This window comes from Eurytemora carolleeae, unplaced genomic scaffold (assembly GCF_000591075.1).
Source record: "Eurytemora carolleeae unplaced genomic scaffold, Eaff_2.0 scaffold469, whole genome shotgun sequence".
NCBI lineage: Eukaryota > Metazoa > Arthropoda > Copepoda > Calanoida > Temoridae > Eurytemora > Eurytemora carolleeae.
The window spans coordinates 206,917-223,080 of record NW_019396442.1 but is presented as its reverse complement, the minus strand read 5'-3'; the positions used below and the strand labels follow the sequence as shown (position 1 = coordinate 223,080).

Below are 16,164 nucleotides of genomic sequence, written 5' to 3'. Positions count from 1 at the left end.
ATCTTTTGAACCCTATGTCGTAAACCTTTGATATTTCAAACTTATATTATTTGATCTAACAGAATTCATAGTTTGAAATGTCACATGTCTACAACATTGGACTGCAAAGATATAGGAATTAGAAAATCAGAGTTTGTGACAAAGACTCAATTCCTTTAATATTAAAGATCTGATGTAAGTATAATGCAGGTCTATTTTTCTATCGTTCTTTTTGCAATTTCATTACGTGGTCTTTGAATTTGATGAATAAGTGCTTGATTCCTAAATTTTAGCTTTGTTGTTTGATAGGGATGAACAACACAACAGTTCTGATTTCAAGTTAGTTAAAAAATTTCTAGATCTGATATATCTACCATGTTTATGGTATTTTTCTTTCAAATTCAAGGAATTAAACACTTGTCACTAGATATAATTTTCTCTTTCCCATTGCTTTGCATCCTGATGGTTTAAGATTTTGATATTTCAAATATATTAGATATACAAACTGAAAATTTAGATAGCCGGACGTTTCACCTCCTTTTCTTGGCGGCAAATTACTGAAACTGCTGTCAGGGCTGCTTTTTTATACAACATAATCTGTTCAATATTAGTGTTGATATGAATGAACTGAAAATTACAGTAATGAATAACACTAATAATTTGACAAAAAATTTATTATTTATTATTTGTAAAAGAAAACTTAAGTTGCATACATCAAAAGAATTTACAATTAGTTTAAATCGTATATTTCTTTCAAGAATTCTTGTCGATTGAGCTGGCTTCGGATCAGTGTAGGTCTTGTCTTTGAACTCTTTAAAAAGTAGTTTAGCCAAAGACCTAATAAGGACTACCCTGCAGTCTGTATTACAGGCTGGTCAGCTGTAAAACTTCTAAACCATCGTTCAGTTTGGTTGTTCATGGATGGATTCATTATTCAAAATTTCATCACAGAGATTCCAAATTTCTAAAGGAAGCCTCGGGGGTTTACTAAAGCTTTTGGTTCCCTTTCCAATGGAAGTGTTCTCAAAATAATTCTTGGAGTACTGGAAAAAATCTCCATCCTAGAGAATATTTTTCCGCATTTTCCGAACAAAAAACAGCCAGGTTCCTCCATGACAATTATTGAATTACAGGATATGTGTAAAATTTTTGTTTACATCAACCACTGTACACTGTACATGTGTTTAATGTACACAGTACATATCCAATTAAAATTGATTTTTTTTGTGGAATATTTTTTTTTTGAAAATCCAAGTCTCGGCAAACCCTTTCCCAACATAAAATATATTAGTTTCAGCAAGTTACCAGAACTGTAAAATCAAGCATTTGCCGCCAAGACATCCGGCTATCAAAATTTAGTTAGGGAGTGATAAGCTCCTTTATCAGAGGCCGAATTGAGGAATTTGAGCAGCGGCTCAAATATGGTTGGTTTCACTTAAAATCGTATTCATTGTTTCAAGAGTTAAGCCGGCGCTCAATAAAAACCGGTTTTTGGTGGATTTAAGACGCGACTCAAATTCCTTAAATTCGGACACAGGATGATTTTTCTTGAATTTGACTGGGACCTAGGTCAACTTGTCTTCACTTTCATTTTAGTTAACTACAAGAAAATTGCTAAACAATAAATCAACATATATATTATATATTTTATATATTTAAATATGATACTTTTGAATATAATTTTACTTATATAAGTAATAATTTTACTAGTATAGCACTAATATAGTACAAAATAAATACCGCGTGTTCTTCTCCCCGCGTTTAAAGAAAACATATTAATAAATGTGACAGTTATGTAAGCATGATTTGTGACCAATAATATTAATTTTCAAGTTTAACAGTCATTTTTAAAGACATACAGGGTTACCCACAAAGGATAAGACTTCAGAGACGACTGTAGGGAATTTATAATGTCTGTCTTTTATTCAAGGTGCACCCCTGCAAAACTTTAAACTTGTTAATTTTTTTTTTTGAATCAATAAATAAGAAATTAAAAGACTATATTCAAGACAAAAGTCTTAATTTAACCTTGTGGTTATATTTTAGTGGATTAAGGTCGTCTTTACAGTTTCATCCTTTGTGGGTAGTCCTGTATAAATTCACATTTAAAATAGATTTTATCACATTGTGCCTTCAGATATAGTTTAGCGGCTATCATGATCATACAGAGATTTTAAAGGAAACATTTCTTCTAATGTAATTGTCAACTGTTTAATTATATTCTTCTACATTGTTTTGAATTAAACCGAAGTCAGGTAATGCAACTGATATCTCAAATTCAAATATTCGAATCCCTGGTTTTAGAGTTTAAGGCAATTCGTTCAGCTAATATTTAAAAAGTTTTAATATCTTAAAGAAACAGAAGATATTTTAGTTATGAGTATTAACTTCAAATCTTTATGCCTCAAGCTTGTTAATATTTTTCATGTGGTATTTGTATTTTGAGAAGGTGCGAAAAAAGTGAATCGCAATGTAAGCATGTTTACATAAATAGATAAATATTAGATGCAATTTGATCCGCGGGATAAGCAGTGAATGAAAAGTTTTGATTAAAGTGAATTTTAACTAAAACAGCTTCGCTCTGCAATCTTATTCAACCCCCGAGCAGTGACCTAAACACACATGAATTATGTACTTTTTTATGTCGCTGTGCACCAGGCAGAAGGAGACGGTCTAAGAAATTGAGTCTTTGCTACAAACTCTGATTTTCTAATCACTATATCTTTGGAACCAAATGTTGCAGACCCTAGATATTTCAAGCCATGAATTCTGTTAGATCAAATAATCTGAGTTTTAAATCTCAAAGGTTTACAACATCGGGTTCTAAAAAGATTGAGGTTTAAAGGGAGTGTTCGCGAAAAATGAAAGGGGGTATAGGCTTAATGCGATAAAAAGCGCTTTTGATCGCTACTAATCTTACTTCTATCTCCCCTTAAATATTTGATTTTGTTCCAAAGACTCCTTTCCTTTACGCGAATATAATTAAAACGGCTTTGTGACCTCGTAGCTACTCTAGTTGTTTTTTAAGCACGCGTATGAGAAAAGAAAATTAATACAGTGACGTATTAGAAATTTAAAACATTTAAAGTTTCTCAATGAAAGTAGTTACAGATTAACAAAAAATGTAAGATTTCACTCTTTTAAGTGCAATTTACTTTAGATTGACATAATATTTAATTAATTGATGTAATTAATTAATGTAATTAATTAAGTCATTTTTTACACGTTTAGAGTCTATCATGAAAAAACCACCAGTAACCCGCGAATACTTTTTGACAAAAAATATCTATAGCAGTTTCTGCGATGAATAAAATTTTATTTTTATGTCTTGTAGAATGAATAAAGTATGCCATTGTGTAAATTAGGTTTTCGGGTTGCCAGGTTACTTGGATTTATTGAAATAGTTGGTAAACAAAAGTTAACTTGTTGATAAGATATGTTGAATAATAAATATTAAGTGTTGATTTTATTATTTTTAGTTTTTATTAGTTAATATGGTAGTTTTTCAATCAATTGTTTAAATGTTTACTTAAATTTTCAAATTTGTCTACTTAAAATTGTTGATGCTTTGTAAGAAACAATCACTATGCGGGTTAAAAAGCTTTATACATTTTTATAGTTGTGGTTTAAACTCTAAACTCTAATTTTTTAATCCTCTTATTTTTTAAGCATAGCAATACGTGAAAACCTACGAAATTTAATATTGACTATTTGATCAAGAGCAGAAAACATAGGTTAAATTTCATGGTCAACGACATCAAGTTGCAACGATATATGGATTTAAAAATTAGAGATTAGTAGTTTGGGAGTTTGGTAGTTTGATTGTTTCGTAGTTTCGTAGTTTGATAGTTTAGTAGTTTGATAATTGTATAGTTTGGTAGTTTGATAGTTAAACTTGCAAGTTTGTTTGAATTTCCAAGTTTGTTTGAATGAAAGTTATAAATTTACCATCACATTATGAGATTCTCGATGTTCTTCCTTAGATGGAGTTATCAAGTCAACAACCTAGAATCATGTTCGTTATAGTTTTGTATTCACGATTTTGTTCATGTTCATGTTCATGCTTATTTTCATGTCCATGTCCATGTCCATGTTCATGTTCATCATGTTCATGTTCATGTTCATGTTCATGTTCATGTTCATGTTCATGTTCATGTTCATGTTCATGTTCATGTTCATGTTCATCATGTTATGTTCATGTTCAATTTCATGTTCATTTTACATTTATGTTTATTTTCATGTCCATGTCCATGTCCATGTTCATGTTCATCATGTTCATGTTCATGTTCATGTTCATGTTCATGTTCATGTTCATGTTCATGTTCATGTTCATGTTCATGTTTATGTTCATGTTCATGTTCATGTTCATGTTATGTTCATGTTCAATTTCATGTTCATTTTACATTTATGTTTATCATCATAATTATGTAGCAAAAAAGTCGACAGTCGACATTAAAGAACTTTAGCTTTTGCTTTTAAGATGTAATTGGCGACATTCTGATTGATTTTTGCGTGAGAGCTTGCATCCTTTAGTATGTCTACGTTATTTTTATGTTCATGTTCGCATCATGTTTGTGTGTCTGTTTATGTACACATCATGTTTGTTTATTTGTTCATGTTCACATCATGTTTGTGTATTTGTTCACGTTCACATCATGTTTGTGTATTTGTTCATGTTCACATCATGTTTGTGTATCTGTTAATGTACACATCATATTTGTTTATTTGTTCATGTTCACATCATGTTTGTGTATTTGTTCATGTTCACATCATGTTTGTGAATCTGTTCATGTTCACATCATGTTTGTGTATCTTTTCATGTTCACATCATGTGTTTGTATCTGTTCATGTTCACATCATGTTTGTGTATCTGTTCATGTACACATCATGTTTGTGTATCTGTTCATGTTCACATCATGTTTGTGTATCTGTTCATGTACACATCATGTTTGTGTATCTGTTCATGTACACATCATGTGTGTGTATCTGTTCATGCTTAAATCATGATTATAAACGTGTTGTTAATGTTATGTTTATAGCAAATGCTTATAAACGTGAGTTGAAATGTTTTAAGTATGCTGAAAAACGTGATGTTGTTGATATCGTTCATATAAACACACATTTTCCTCCAGAATTCACGCGTAAAAAAAAAAAAATAAAATTAAAAAGAAATATTTGAAGAAAATTAAAGCATTCAGGAAACTTTTAAAAGTATCAATCTATTGATTAATTTTATTAAAACTCTTTTTGTAATCAAAATAGTGCGCGCATGTCTTCTAAATAAAAGTATTCTAACAGAAATAATAGAACGTCAATATTTTCAATATTTCCAAGAACATAATACAGGATTAATCTGGATTTGAAGCAGTCTAGTTTACAAATATGTGTCGTGTATCCAGTATAACCAGTATAATCCTGAATCCTGCGTCATTTCAAATACAAATGCATAAAGCTACTTTTCCAAGCGGCAACTTTCCAAGGGTATAACTTCCAAGTGGCAACTGGGACTAGGCCTCGTTCCTGGGGAACTACAGTTTTTTACTGGAACGAACGAAATTATCGATAACGATGCCTTCATTCTAAAAAAAGAACAGATGCACATAACACGCGTGCTTCAACATATTGGAATGAATTATAAAATAACGAACTCGTAGAACGAACGGTAATTGGTTGAAAAAAGATCTTGAATCGTTAACGATCAGGAAAACGTTCTAAATCTGAATTTTGTTCTCAGGTAAATTGGGTTATGAAAGGTTTAAATGATTTAGATGAGATAGTGAAATGTAATACATCATCCTAGTCCAACTTTTCGAGACCAGCTAATTAAAAGGGAATATAACCCTAACATAAAAAAAGAAGATCTAACCTAAGCGAGAAGAATGGGTTTAAAAAAAAAAAAAAGTACGTTAGAAAGTTTCCCTAAAATATTTCATATTTTACAAATGTTATATGTGACAAATGTATTACATTATTTTTTTCAAGGGTTTTCAAATTTGTAAGTGTTTTATATATTTAGCTCAAATAATAAAAAGTAATGGACTATTTTTGCTAAAAGGCCCTTGGTATAGAACGAGGAACGATAAAAATCGTTAACGTGCTTTATCCACAACGATTATCCACCGTTAACGAATGGCTGTGACTGTTTTCCATCAAGGACACAAAGAACGGAACGGAACTTGGATGGAACGATAGGAAAAAGAACGCATCAGTAACGAATGATCCAGCTGAAGGACCTCGTTATAGAACAAGGAACGAACAATTTAAAAAAGGAACAAGCCCAGTCCTAGTGGCAACTTTCCAAATATACGAATGTCCAACTAGCTCTTGATCATGGTTTACAATTTCACATAACAAACCTGTGTGATATCTTTTAAGATGATATCTGCATGTGATAAATCTGCCTCAGACCCAACTCCTGTTAAAACTCCTAAACAAAAGAATATTTTAATAAAACCTTCATGTAAATTCATTTTCAGAAAATGCTTCAACTGCAAAGGAAAAAATCACATTCCTAATGTCAGAAATTTTCCTGTTTTCTAAATAACCATGGAAATGTAATACCTATTGTAAGCCCTAGGTTAGCAGACTGACCCATAATTGTATCAGCGGGGGTATCTCCAACCATTATTGTATCACTTAAACGAGCATTCAACTTCTCACAGATAAATCTAAACCAAAATTTCAGATTTTAATAAAATGAAAATATTAAACAATGCTGGTTTGCTGTCGAAACACTTACTTTAAATATTAATTGTTAAGCCTTAGCTATGGTTTCGTTAAAATCCCAAAGTTTGCGACTAATTTTAACCTTTTTGGTATAAAAATTCCTTAGTTTTAATAAAACATTTGAAGGACTAAGAAGTACTGATTAAATAAAAATTCATTCTGAAGCTCATACTTGTTTGAACATTCAAAAGATCCTGCGGGTGCAGCCTGGTCTAATTCCGATAGCTGTTTATAGGTCAAAAGATCCTGCGGCTGCAGCCTGGTCTAATTCCGACAGCTGTTTATAGGTCAAAAGATCCCGCGGCTGCAGCCTGGTCTAATAGCTGTTTATAGGTCAAAAGATCCTGCGGCTGCAGCCTGGTCTAATTCCGACAGCTGTTTATAGGTCAAAAGATCCCGCGGCTGCAGCCTGGTCTAATTCCGACAGCTGTTTATGGGTCAAAAGATCCAGCGGCTGCAGCTTGGTCTAATTCCGACAGCTGTTTATAGGTCAAAAGATCCTGCGGCTGCAGCCTGGTCTAATTCTGATAGCTGTTTATAGGTCAAAAGATCCTGCGGCTCCAGCCTGGTCTAATTCTGATAGCTGTTTATAGGTCAAAAGATCCTGCGGCTGCAGCCTGGTCTAATTCTGATAGCTGTTTATAGGTCAAAAGATCCTGCGGCTGCAGCCTGGTCTAATTCCGACAGCTGTTTATAGGTCAAACTTTTTTTCGAAGTATCGTAGGAACTCTTCACCCACATATTCAATGCGGGCACTTTCCCTCAATAAAAGTTATCCCTGCAGGTTATGACTGCAACAGGATATCGAAGATAAATGAAATCATTCCATATTTCCGCATAAGAAAAAGATCAAGACTTGATCCCAAAATTCATTAAACAAACATTCTGACTGCATGTCTCACGATAGAATTATCATACAGTGGTAGTAGGCAATTAAATATCAGACAAAAAAAAAGAACTTTTTATTTAATTTTTTATTGTTAACAAGCTTTTTTCGAATTACAAATTAAATGACAGCTTCTCTTAAATGTTTATGTGTATATAAGCTTGATATAAATCAAAATTGAAATCGAAAGTTGCTTTCATTGTATTGATATAATCGCCTACCACTATACTCTAGACTATTGGCTTTTTACATGAAATCTCAAATGCAGGCACACACAGCCCGACTAGATGTAGCATATAGGCTCTACCTGGCATTATGAGGATCAGGCTTAGAAATAGATTCAGGATCATCTCCACAAACAACAAGATCAACAAGATCAGTTAGAGACATTCGCTCCAGGAACTCCTGGGTTCCCTCCCTGTAATTATAAAGGTTTAGTTTGCTCTATGTATTGAATTTCTATTTATTGCACAGTGAACTACCTATTTTTCTACCAACCATGGAGTATCCTGAATTCCACCTATTTTACTACCTGCCTAAAGTATCTTGTATTTTACCTATTTTTCTACCAACCTGGAGTATCCTGAATTCCACCAATTTTACTACCTGCTTAAAGTATCTTGTATTCTACCAATTTTACTACCAACCTGGAGTATCCTGAATTCCACCTATTTTACTACCTGCCTAAAGTATCTTGTATTCTACCTATTTTACTACCTGCCTAAAGTATCTTGTATTCTCCCTATTTTACTACCTGCCTAAATATCTTGTATTCTCTCTATTTTACTACCTGCCTAAAGTATCTTGTATTCTCCCTATTTTACTACCTGCCTAAAGCATCATGTATTCTACCTATTTTACTACCTGCCTAAAGTATCTTGTATTCTCCCTATTTTACTATGTGCCTAAAGTATCTTGTATTCTCCCTATTTTACTACCTGCCTAAAGTATCTTTTATTTTACTTATTTTACTACCTGCCTAAAGTATCCTGTATTCTCCCTATTTTACTACCTGCCTAAATATCTTGTATTCTCCCTATTTAACTACCTGCCTAAAGTATCTTGTATTCTCCCTATTTTACTAGCTACCTAAATATCTTGTATTCTCTCTATTTTACTACCTGCCTAAATATCTTGTATTCTCTCTATTTTACTACCTGCCTAAATATCCTGTATTCTCCCTATTTTACTACCTGCCTAAATATCTTGTATTCTCTCTATTTTACTAGCCACCTAAAGTATCCTGAATTCTCCCTACTGCACTACCCACCTAAAGTATACTGAATTCTTCCTAATTCACTACCTACCTAGAGTATCCTGAATTTTCCCTACTGCACTCCTACCTAGAGTATCCTGCATTTTCCCTACTGCACTACCTACCTAGAGTATCCTGCATTCTCCCTACTGCATTGCCTACCTAGATTAATCTGTATTCTTCCTACTCTACGGCCTACCTAGAGTAGCCTGTATTCTTCCTATAGTACTAGCTACCTAGAGTAGCCTGTATTCTTCCTGCTCTACGACCTACCTAGAGTAGACTGTATTCTTCCTATTGTACTAGCTACCTAGATTATTCTGTATTCTTCCTATTCTACTACCTACCTAGAGTATCTAGTATTCTTCCTACTCTACGACCTACTTAGATTATTCTGTATTCTTCCTTTTGTACTAGCTACCTAGAGTATCCTATATTCTTCCTATTCTACTAACTACCTAGAGTATCATGTATTCTTCCTATTCTACTAACTACCTAGAGTATCCTGTATTCTTCCTATTCTACTACCTACCTAGAGTATCCTGTATTCTTCCTATTCTACTACCATCCTAGAGTATCCTGTATTCTTCCTATTCTACTACCTACCTAGAGTATCATGTATTCATCCTATTCTACTACCTACCTAGAGTATCCTGTATTCTTCATATTCTACTACCCCTAGAGTATCCTGTATTCTTCCTATTCTACTACCTACCTAGAGTATCATGTATTCATCCTATTCTACTACCTACCTAGAGTATCCTGTATTCTTCATATTCTACTACCTACCTAGAGTATCCTGTATTCTTCCTATTCTACTACCTACCTAGAGTATCATGTATTCTTCCTGTTCTACTACCTACCTAAAGTATCATGTATTCTTCCTATTTTATAGTTTATCCCTATGAAAAGTATTCTATGTCCTCCAACTATATCCTCTGCCTATTCTCCAATCCTACCTGGAGTCTGAAGTACAGATAGCAATCTTGATATTATTCTCTTTCAGACGAGAGAACAGAGTACGCAGATTACCCGTGCTTTTTATCTTAATTTAAAAAAGAAAATAATTTGAAGAAAAGATTAAAAAAAAGTAGTTTGATCATTCAACATTCAGCATGGTAGATTTTGTAATTCTATTCATTGGATTATAATAAACAGAACGTATTCAACATGTTCTATTTTGTAATTATATTTATTGGATTATAATAAACAGAACGTATTCTATTTTGTAATTATATTTATTGGATTATAATAAACAGAACGTATTCAATATGTTCTATTTTGTAATTATATTTATTGGATTATAATAAACAGAACGTATTACGAGTGGAAAATTTTGAACAGTTAAGAGTTAAAAAGATGAAGAAAAAAGATGAGATCAGGGTTCAAAGTTCTCATGAATCTAGGCCCTGCCTACTGTCAATAAGTGTACAGTCTCATCGTTGTTTCCAGGAAGGTTTTCAAGGATGCATATGATTATACTCTGTATTACTGCATCAAAGGTTGGATTTTAGGTTTAGAAATTTACTTTAATATTTATAGAAAATATGTTTTATATATTTGATATTACAGAAATCAATTCCAAAAAGTCTAAGTATTTCATGTTAAACATGTTTTTCAGGAAATTGATAAAAAAATAAATTGCAAATATTATAATTCGAGTTGCTAAGTCGTTATGTACAGTAATAAGTTCATCATCATATTTAATTCGAATATAATTCAACAAATCAAATGTTCTTTTTTATGCATTAAAATGAAAAATTCCTCTCTCTGACGCTACTATAACAAAAATGCTCAGCATTTCTTGCTAAAAACAACATTTAGATTAAGATTTAGTGTTCGGAAATTAGAAAAACGTTCTTATAACCGATCACTTAACAGAGTTCTAATTCTCCATGGTTGTTTTGACCTTTCTAATAGAAAAAAATGGCCAAACAAAAAAGTTAATTGTATTTGTGAAGACAGTGGTTATCATAACATTTTTTGAGCGTTTTTGAGAATACATTTTAGTTAGAGGCGATTTAAAGCAAAATTGAGACAATTTGGGCGTATAGCTTTTTTCGTCTTAAGTTTGATTGTAATTTATATGATTTGAATGAAACTAGAAAGAAAAAAGACTAAAAGTTTAAGCAATCACAATTAAAATATGAATACCTAGTATGAAAAAAATAATCGACATCAGTAACGAAAATCTTGAAATATATTTCACAGAAAGAACGACTGAATGTTAAGATGATAAATGTTAACGAACATTTGGTGAAAATAATTTCCTGATTGAATTAAACATTTTTTTTGGGTTTTCATTTATTTTTAACACATTAATTAAATATTATTTAAAAGTCTATTAATTTTTGAAATATTTACGCTCCAAATGATATAAACAATCAACCTGCATATTTTCTGGAGTATCCTTCCAAGTTTTAGTAACAACATTCCTAAACATTTTCAGTATTGTAATTTCTTAATAAACTATATGTATCCTGTTCCATAGAAAACAACACATTTCTTTGGAAAATTCCGTCTTTTTCATTCTTAAATTTTTTCATGGAATTGTTCATGTTTGTGTGTGTAAAATGAATACCGAGAATAGGTTTAACTGGTGTTTGGTATTTTCCCAAAGGCATTTTCCCAAGGGTGACTTCACAAGTTACAATTTCCCAAGAGTTATCTTCCCAAATGTGCAATTTCCCAGGCTACAACTTCCCAAAAGTTATGTTAGGCTTCTGAGAGGCCGCAGTCTGCAATGAGGGCGGATTACTGCGGCTAGGACAGATTTGGCAAGTTGCCGCTTGGGAAATTGCACTTGAACTAACTCTCTCTGGCCTGTGACCGAGACCACACAAGAGAAGTTGTTTAACGAACTATATTTAGTTTAACTATTTCTTGGTATTTATGGTAAACTACCTCCGGTATTAAAAAGATTGTTTAATAAACGAATCTAAAAAACTGTGACAATAAGTGGTTTCAAAAATCGATATAAACCGCCATATCCGGCCCCAACAAGAACACTACAAACTCCGGTTAATTTGAAGTGCCGAGCAGACTGCTAGTAGATAAAATATTTATTTGATCTTTTTCTTTGAGTTATGTATGACTATATATAATATGAACCATTTTAATTAATGGCAGATTGGTGTATAAGCAGATAGAGAATGGCTGCACCTGGATGATTAGACCTATATAAATAGCCATTTACCTGGCCTCCCAGGAGCTGAACCCCTCCTTGACCAGGAGCTCCTCCAGCTTCTCCTTGATGTAGGGGTGGGTCTTCTCTGCCAGGAGTCCCATCCTTACCTAGAGATAAGAGCAGTTGGTGTAATAAGTTAACAGTCAAGAAGGAGAAATTGTTTGGTCTAGTATTCAAAACAGAACTATGTGAACTTGTTAGACTGAGAACGAAATAAACGATGTGTAGAGAAATAAACAGAACTATGTGAACTTGTTAGATTGAGAAGGATATAAACGATGTGTAGAGAAATAAACAGAACTATGTGAAATTGTTAGATTGAGAACGAAATAAACGAAGTGTAGAGAAATAAACAGAACTATGTGAACTTGTTAGATTGAGAACGAAATAAACGAAGTGTAGAGAAATAAACAGAACTATGTTAGATTGAGAACGAAATAAACGAAGTGTAGAGAAATTAACAGAACTATGTGAAATTGTTAGATTGAGAACGAAAAAAACGAAGTGTAGAAAAATAATTAGAACTATATGAAATTGTTAGATTGAGAACGAAATAAACGAAGTGTAGAGAAATAAATAAGTTTTAAGGAAATTAACCAATCTAAGATAATGAACGATTTGTATGGAATTTTACGAAATGAAATGAAATTAAAGAACTGTAATGACCTCTGCACAAAATGCTGGTATAAATTAAGGAAGTACAAAGAATACGAAGGAATAATATATATAAACACTGAAATTGTATTGAATTTTACGAATTTAAGGCAATGAACGAGTTCTAGAGAAATACACAACAATAAATTGTAATAAATTGTAATAAAATAAATTAATTAATCGTATTTTAAGTGAATTACAGAATTGTAGGAAAATAACGGAATTGTATGGAAATAAACAATTTAAAGAAAATTAACTAGCGAATTGTAGCCAAATTAACGAATTCTAATTAAATTCACAACTAGTCAGGAAATCACCGAATTGTAATCAATTTAACGAACTGTTAGAAAATGAAAGAATTGTTAGAAAATGAAAGAATTGTTAGAAAATGAAAGAATTGATAAAAAATGAACGAATTGTAATGAAATTAACGAAATGAAAGATATTAAATAAAATCTTTAAGAATATTACAAGCTAGTATAGTTCATGCACTGGTTCATGTAATTGTCATAAATATGTAATTGAAAAATTAAAATATTATTAGAAATAACTTCACCTTTTTTGCCACATTATCATATCCAAGAAGCTGATAAACACTATCATCCATATCCTTCTCCATTACACTACGCATTCTATACAAACAGATATTTTAGATATATTTATTTATACTTCAACACTACGCATTCTATACAAACAGATATTTTAGATATATTTATACTTCAACACTTGACATTCTATACAAACAGATATTTTAGATATATTTATACTTCAACCATTCTATACAAACAGATATTTTAGATATATTTATACTTCAACACTTGACATTCTATACAAACAGATATTTTAGATATATTTATACTTCAATAATTAGCATTCTATACATACAGATATTTTAGATATATGTATACCTCAACACTTAGCATTCTATACATATAGATATTTTAGATATATTTATACTTCAACACTTGGCTTGGCTATAATTTTTGCTCTTACTTATAAGAATTTATAGTTTAATGTATCAAAGGTCTACAAAATCGGGTCGCAAAGATATTAGGATTAGAAAATCAGAATTTGTGGCAAAAAACTCAACTCTTTAGTAAACGAATAAGTGGCTTAATTACCTATACGCCAGTTGTTCGCACCATGAGTTCCACATTGTATGAAAGCATACAAGAGTTCCGTCTTTATCAAATATCACAACCTTAACATATAGATGTAGAGTGTAGAGCGTAGAGTGTAGAGTGTAGAGTGTAGAGTGTAGAGTGTAGAGTGTAGAGTGTAGAGTGTAGAGTGTAGAGTGTAGAGTGCAGTAGAGTGTAGAGTGTAAAGTCTAGAGTGTAGAGTGTAGAGTGTAGAAGTGTAGAGTGTAGAGTGTAGAGTGTAAAGTGTAGAGTGTAGAGTGAAGAAGTTATAGAGTGTAGAGTGTAGAGTGTAGAGTGTAGAGTGTAGAGTGTAGAGTGTAGAGTGTAGAGTGTAGAGTGTAGAGTGTAGAATGTAGAGTGTAGAGTGTAAAGTGTTGAGTGTAGAGTGTAGAAGTGTAGAATGTAGAGTTTAGACCTACCTCTGGTTGAAAGATTACAGATTGAAGATCCATTTCTTTAACTGATGGTGAGAGTATTGACATGTTACCAGGAGTAGATCCTCCTGTTTCTTCTATTATACAAATAAGCATAATCATAATTTTCTTATTTGTATCCTAATTTCATTATCCTATTAACTTTAAGTTTCAGAAGTCGATCTCCCCCCCCCCAAAAAAAAAAATTACAAAAATATATTCCCCTCATGCTGAAAAAATGTTTTAAAAATAAAAAAGATAAAATATATATTTTTAACATTATCTTTGTAGTTCGTACCTGTAAATGTCATTTTCTGAAAGAATCGAACTGGAGATGGCTGCAGTACACTCCTGTTGTTTACAAACAACCTTGCAGCCTCTGCAAGATAAATAATAATGACATTTTTGGTTTGAAAATTTGTATAAGGAATGCTTTACAAGTTAATTTTGTGTAGGCGTCTGACTTGTTTTGGTAACCCCGTAATTAATATAATTTTCTAGTTATTAGTAATTACATCGTGATCTTGCCAGGCTGTATTCGTTGCATAAAACTTGCTGGATCGACTCTACTCTGGGTAGTCCAGACTGGACTATACGAATAAATGTATGCAGTGCAGTGCAGTACCGGTACGAATCAAGTAATTTTAGAAGTGGTGTTATTATTAAAAAGTAATAAATAATACATTATTTGTTATTAATTGAGTTTAGTGTGCATACATATTGTTGAATATAATTTGTTTTAACAATTTTAAAAATGTAATTAAACTATGCAAAGTTCCATAATACATGATTCTATTATATTGATTACTTGTAGAGAAAACTAAATAAAACAGCTAATTTATTCGTTATCACAAAACCAATGACAGTAATCACGTACAGAGATAAGATTTGTATAATTTTGTATAATTACTGTTTGTATCAATGGGCCTTGTAAATGTATATATATGTACATTGTACTGCGTATTGCATCTACAGTATTGAATGGTGAACATTGTGCATTTCCGCTTGTGTTTGTATCACTAATCACATGTAAAATATTATAGAACTGTTTTCTGTATCTTGGTTCCTGTAGACACTAGAGAGACTCGAGCTTTCTCCAGCTTTCTAAATTTTACTTCATAACCCAAAGACAAAAATCTTCAAACTTTAAAAAAAAAACTTTTTCTTTGTTCAAAATCTACGTTTAAAACTTAAATTATTATTGTATTTCTGTAAATCTATGACTTCTTTAATGAAAGGTATCTCTTTTTTGATCAAATTAAAAGACGATTTACAACTTTATTTGAAAGTATTATCAGTCTTTAAAAAGAAAATAGTTTCTTCCATCCCTCTGTATTGATAATTTATATAAAATCCTTCTGAACGTTTCCGGTTTGATATTTGTTTTATTTACCTCGTCCTAGAAGTTTAAATCCGGTTCTTGGAGACATTTTGGAATCTGAAATATTTGTATCTAAAAATTGTGATGTCAAAACAATGGAACTAGAATTTAGATTTTAAAACATGAAACAAGAAAATATTGATTTTTAATAATCATATATATTTCAATTACTTTTTTTTAAATTGGAGACAAAGGATTGGGAGAAAAAATTATAATTTTGTGCTTCGAGAGAGAGATAGTCACTTCAATCTAGATAAAGGGAAAAGGTTAAACTTACAAGAGAATATGGTACAGGGTGTCCCAAAAAACATGGGAATTCAGTGACGAATTCGATATCGTCTTTGTTATGAATTAGCATTGTAATACCTAATTTCAAAAGCCATAATATTATTATGTCTGCTAGAGTTTATTTAATGAAAAGGGTAAAAGACTGTAAAGATGTGTCTATAATGTCTCCGCAGATGAACAGTGAATACGGACAAGTTTACTCTGTTTGTATACTGTAATTTTCTTGTTTTACTAAGTACAACCGTATGCAGTC

General features: G+C 31.8%; 1 protein-coding gene across 1 annotated transcript; it reads right to left on the bottom strand.

Annotated features, from left to right (window-relative positions):
* Positions 1-1,607: 1,607 nt before the first annotated feature.
* On the bottom strand, positions 1,608-15,691 carry LOC111703400 (uncharacterized). Its single transcript, XM_023475332.1, has 13 exons — positions 15,636-15,691; positions 14,541-14,621; positions 14,249-14,340; positions 13,809-13,888; positions 13,244-13,319; positions 12,043-12,140; positions 11,236-11,281; positions 9,806-9,891; positions 7,899-8,009; positions 6,541-6,647; positions 6,336-6,406; positions 3,928-3,984; positions 1,608-2,591 (listed from the first exon to the last, which is right to left on the bottom strand). The coding sequence occupies exons 1-13, from the start codon at positions 15,670-15,672 to the stop codon at positions 2,541-2,543; spliced, it is 993 nt and encodes a 330-aa protein (XP_023331100.1). The 5' UTR covers positions 15,673-15,691; the 3' UTR covers positions 1,608-2,540.
* Positions 15,692-16,164: the final 473 nt, after the last annotated feature.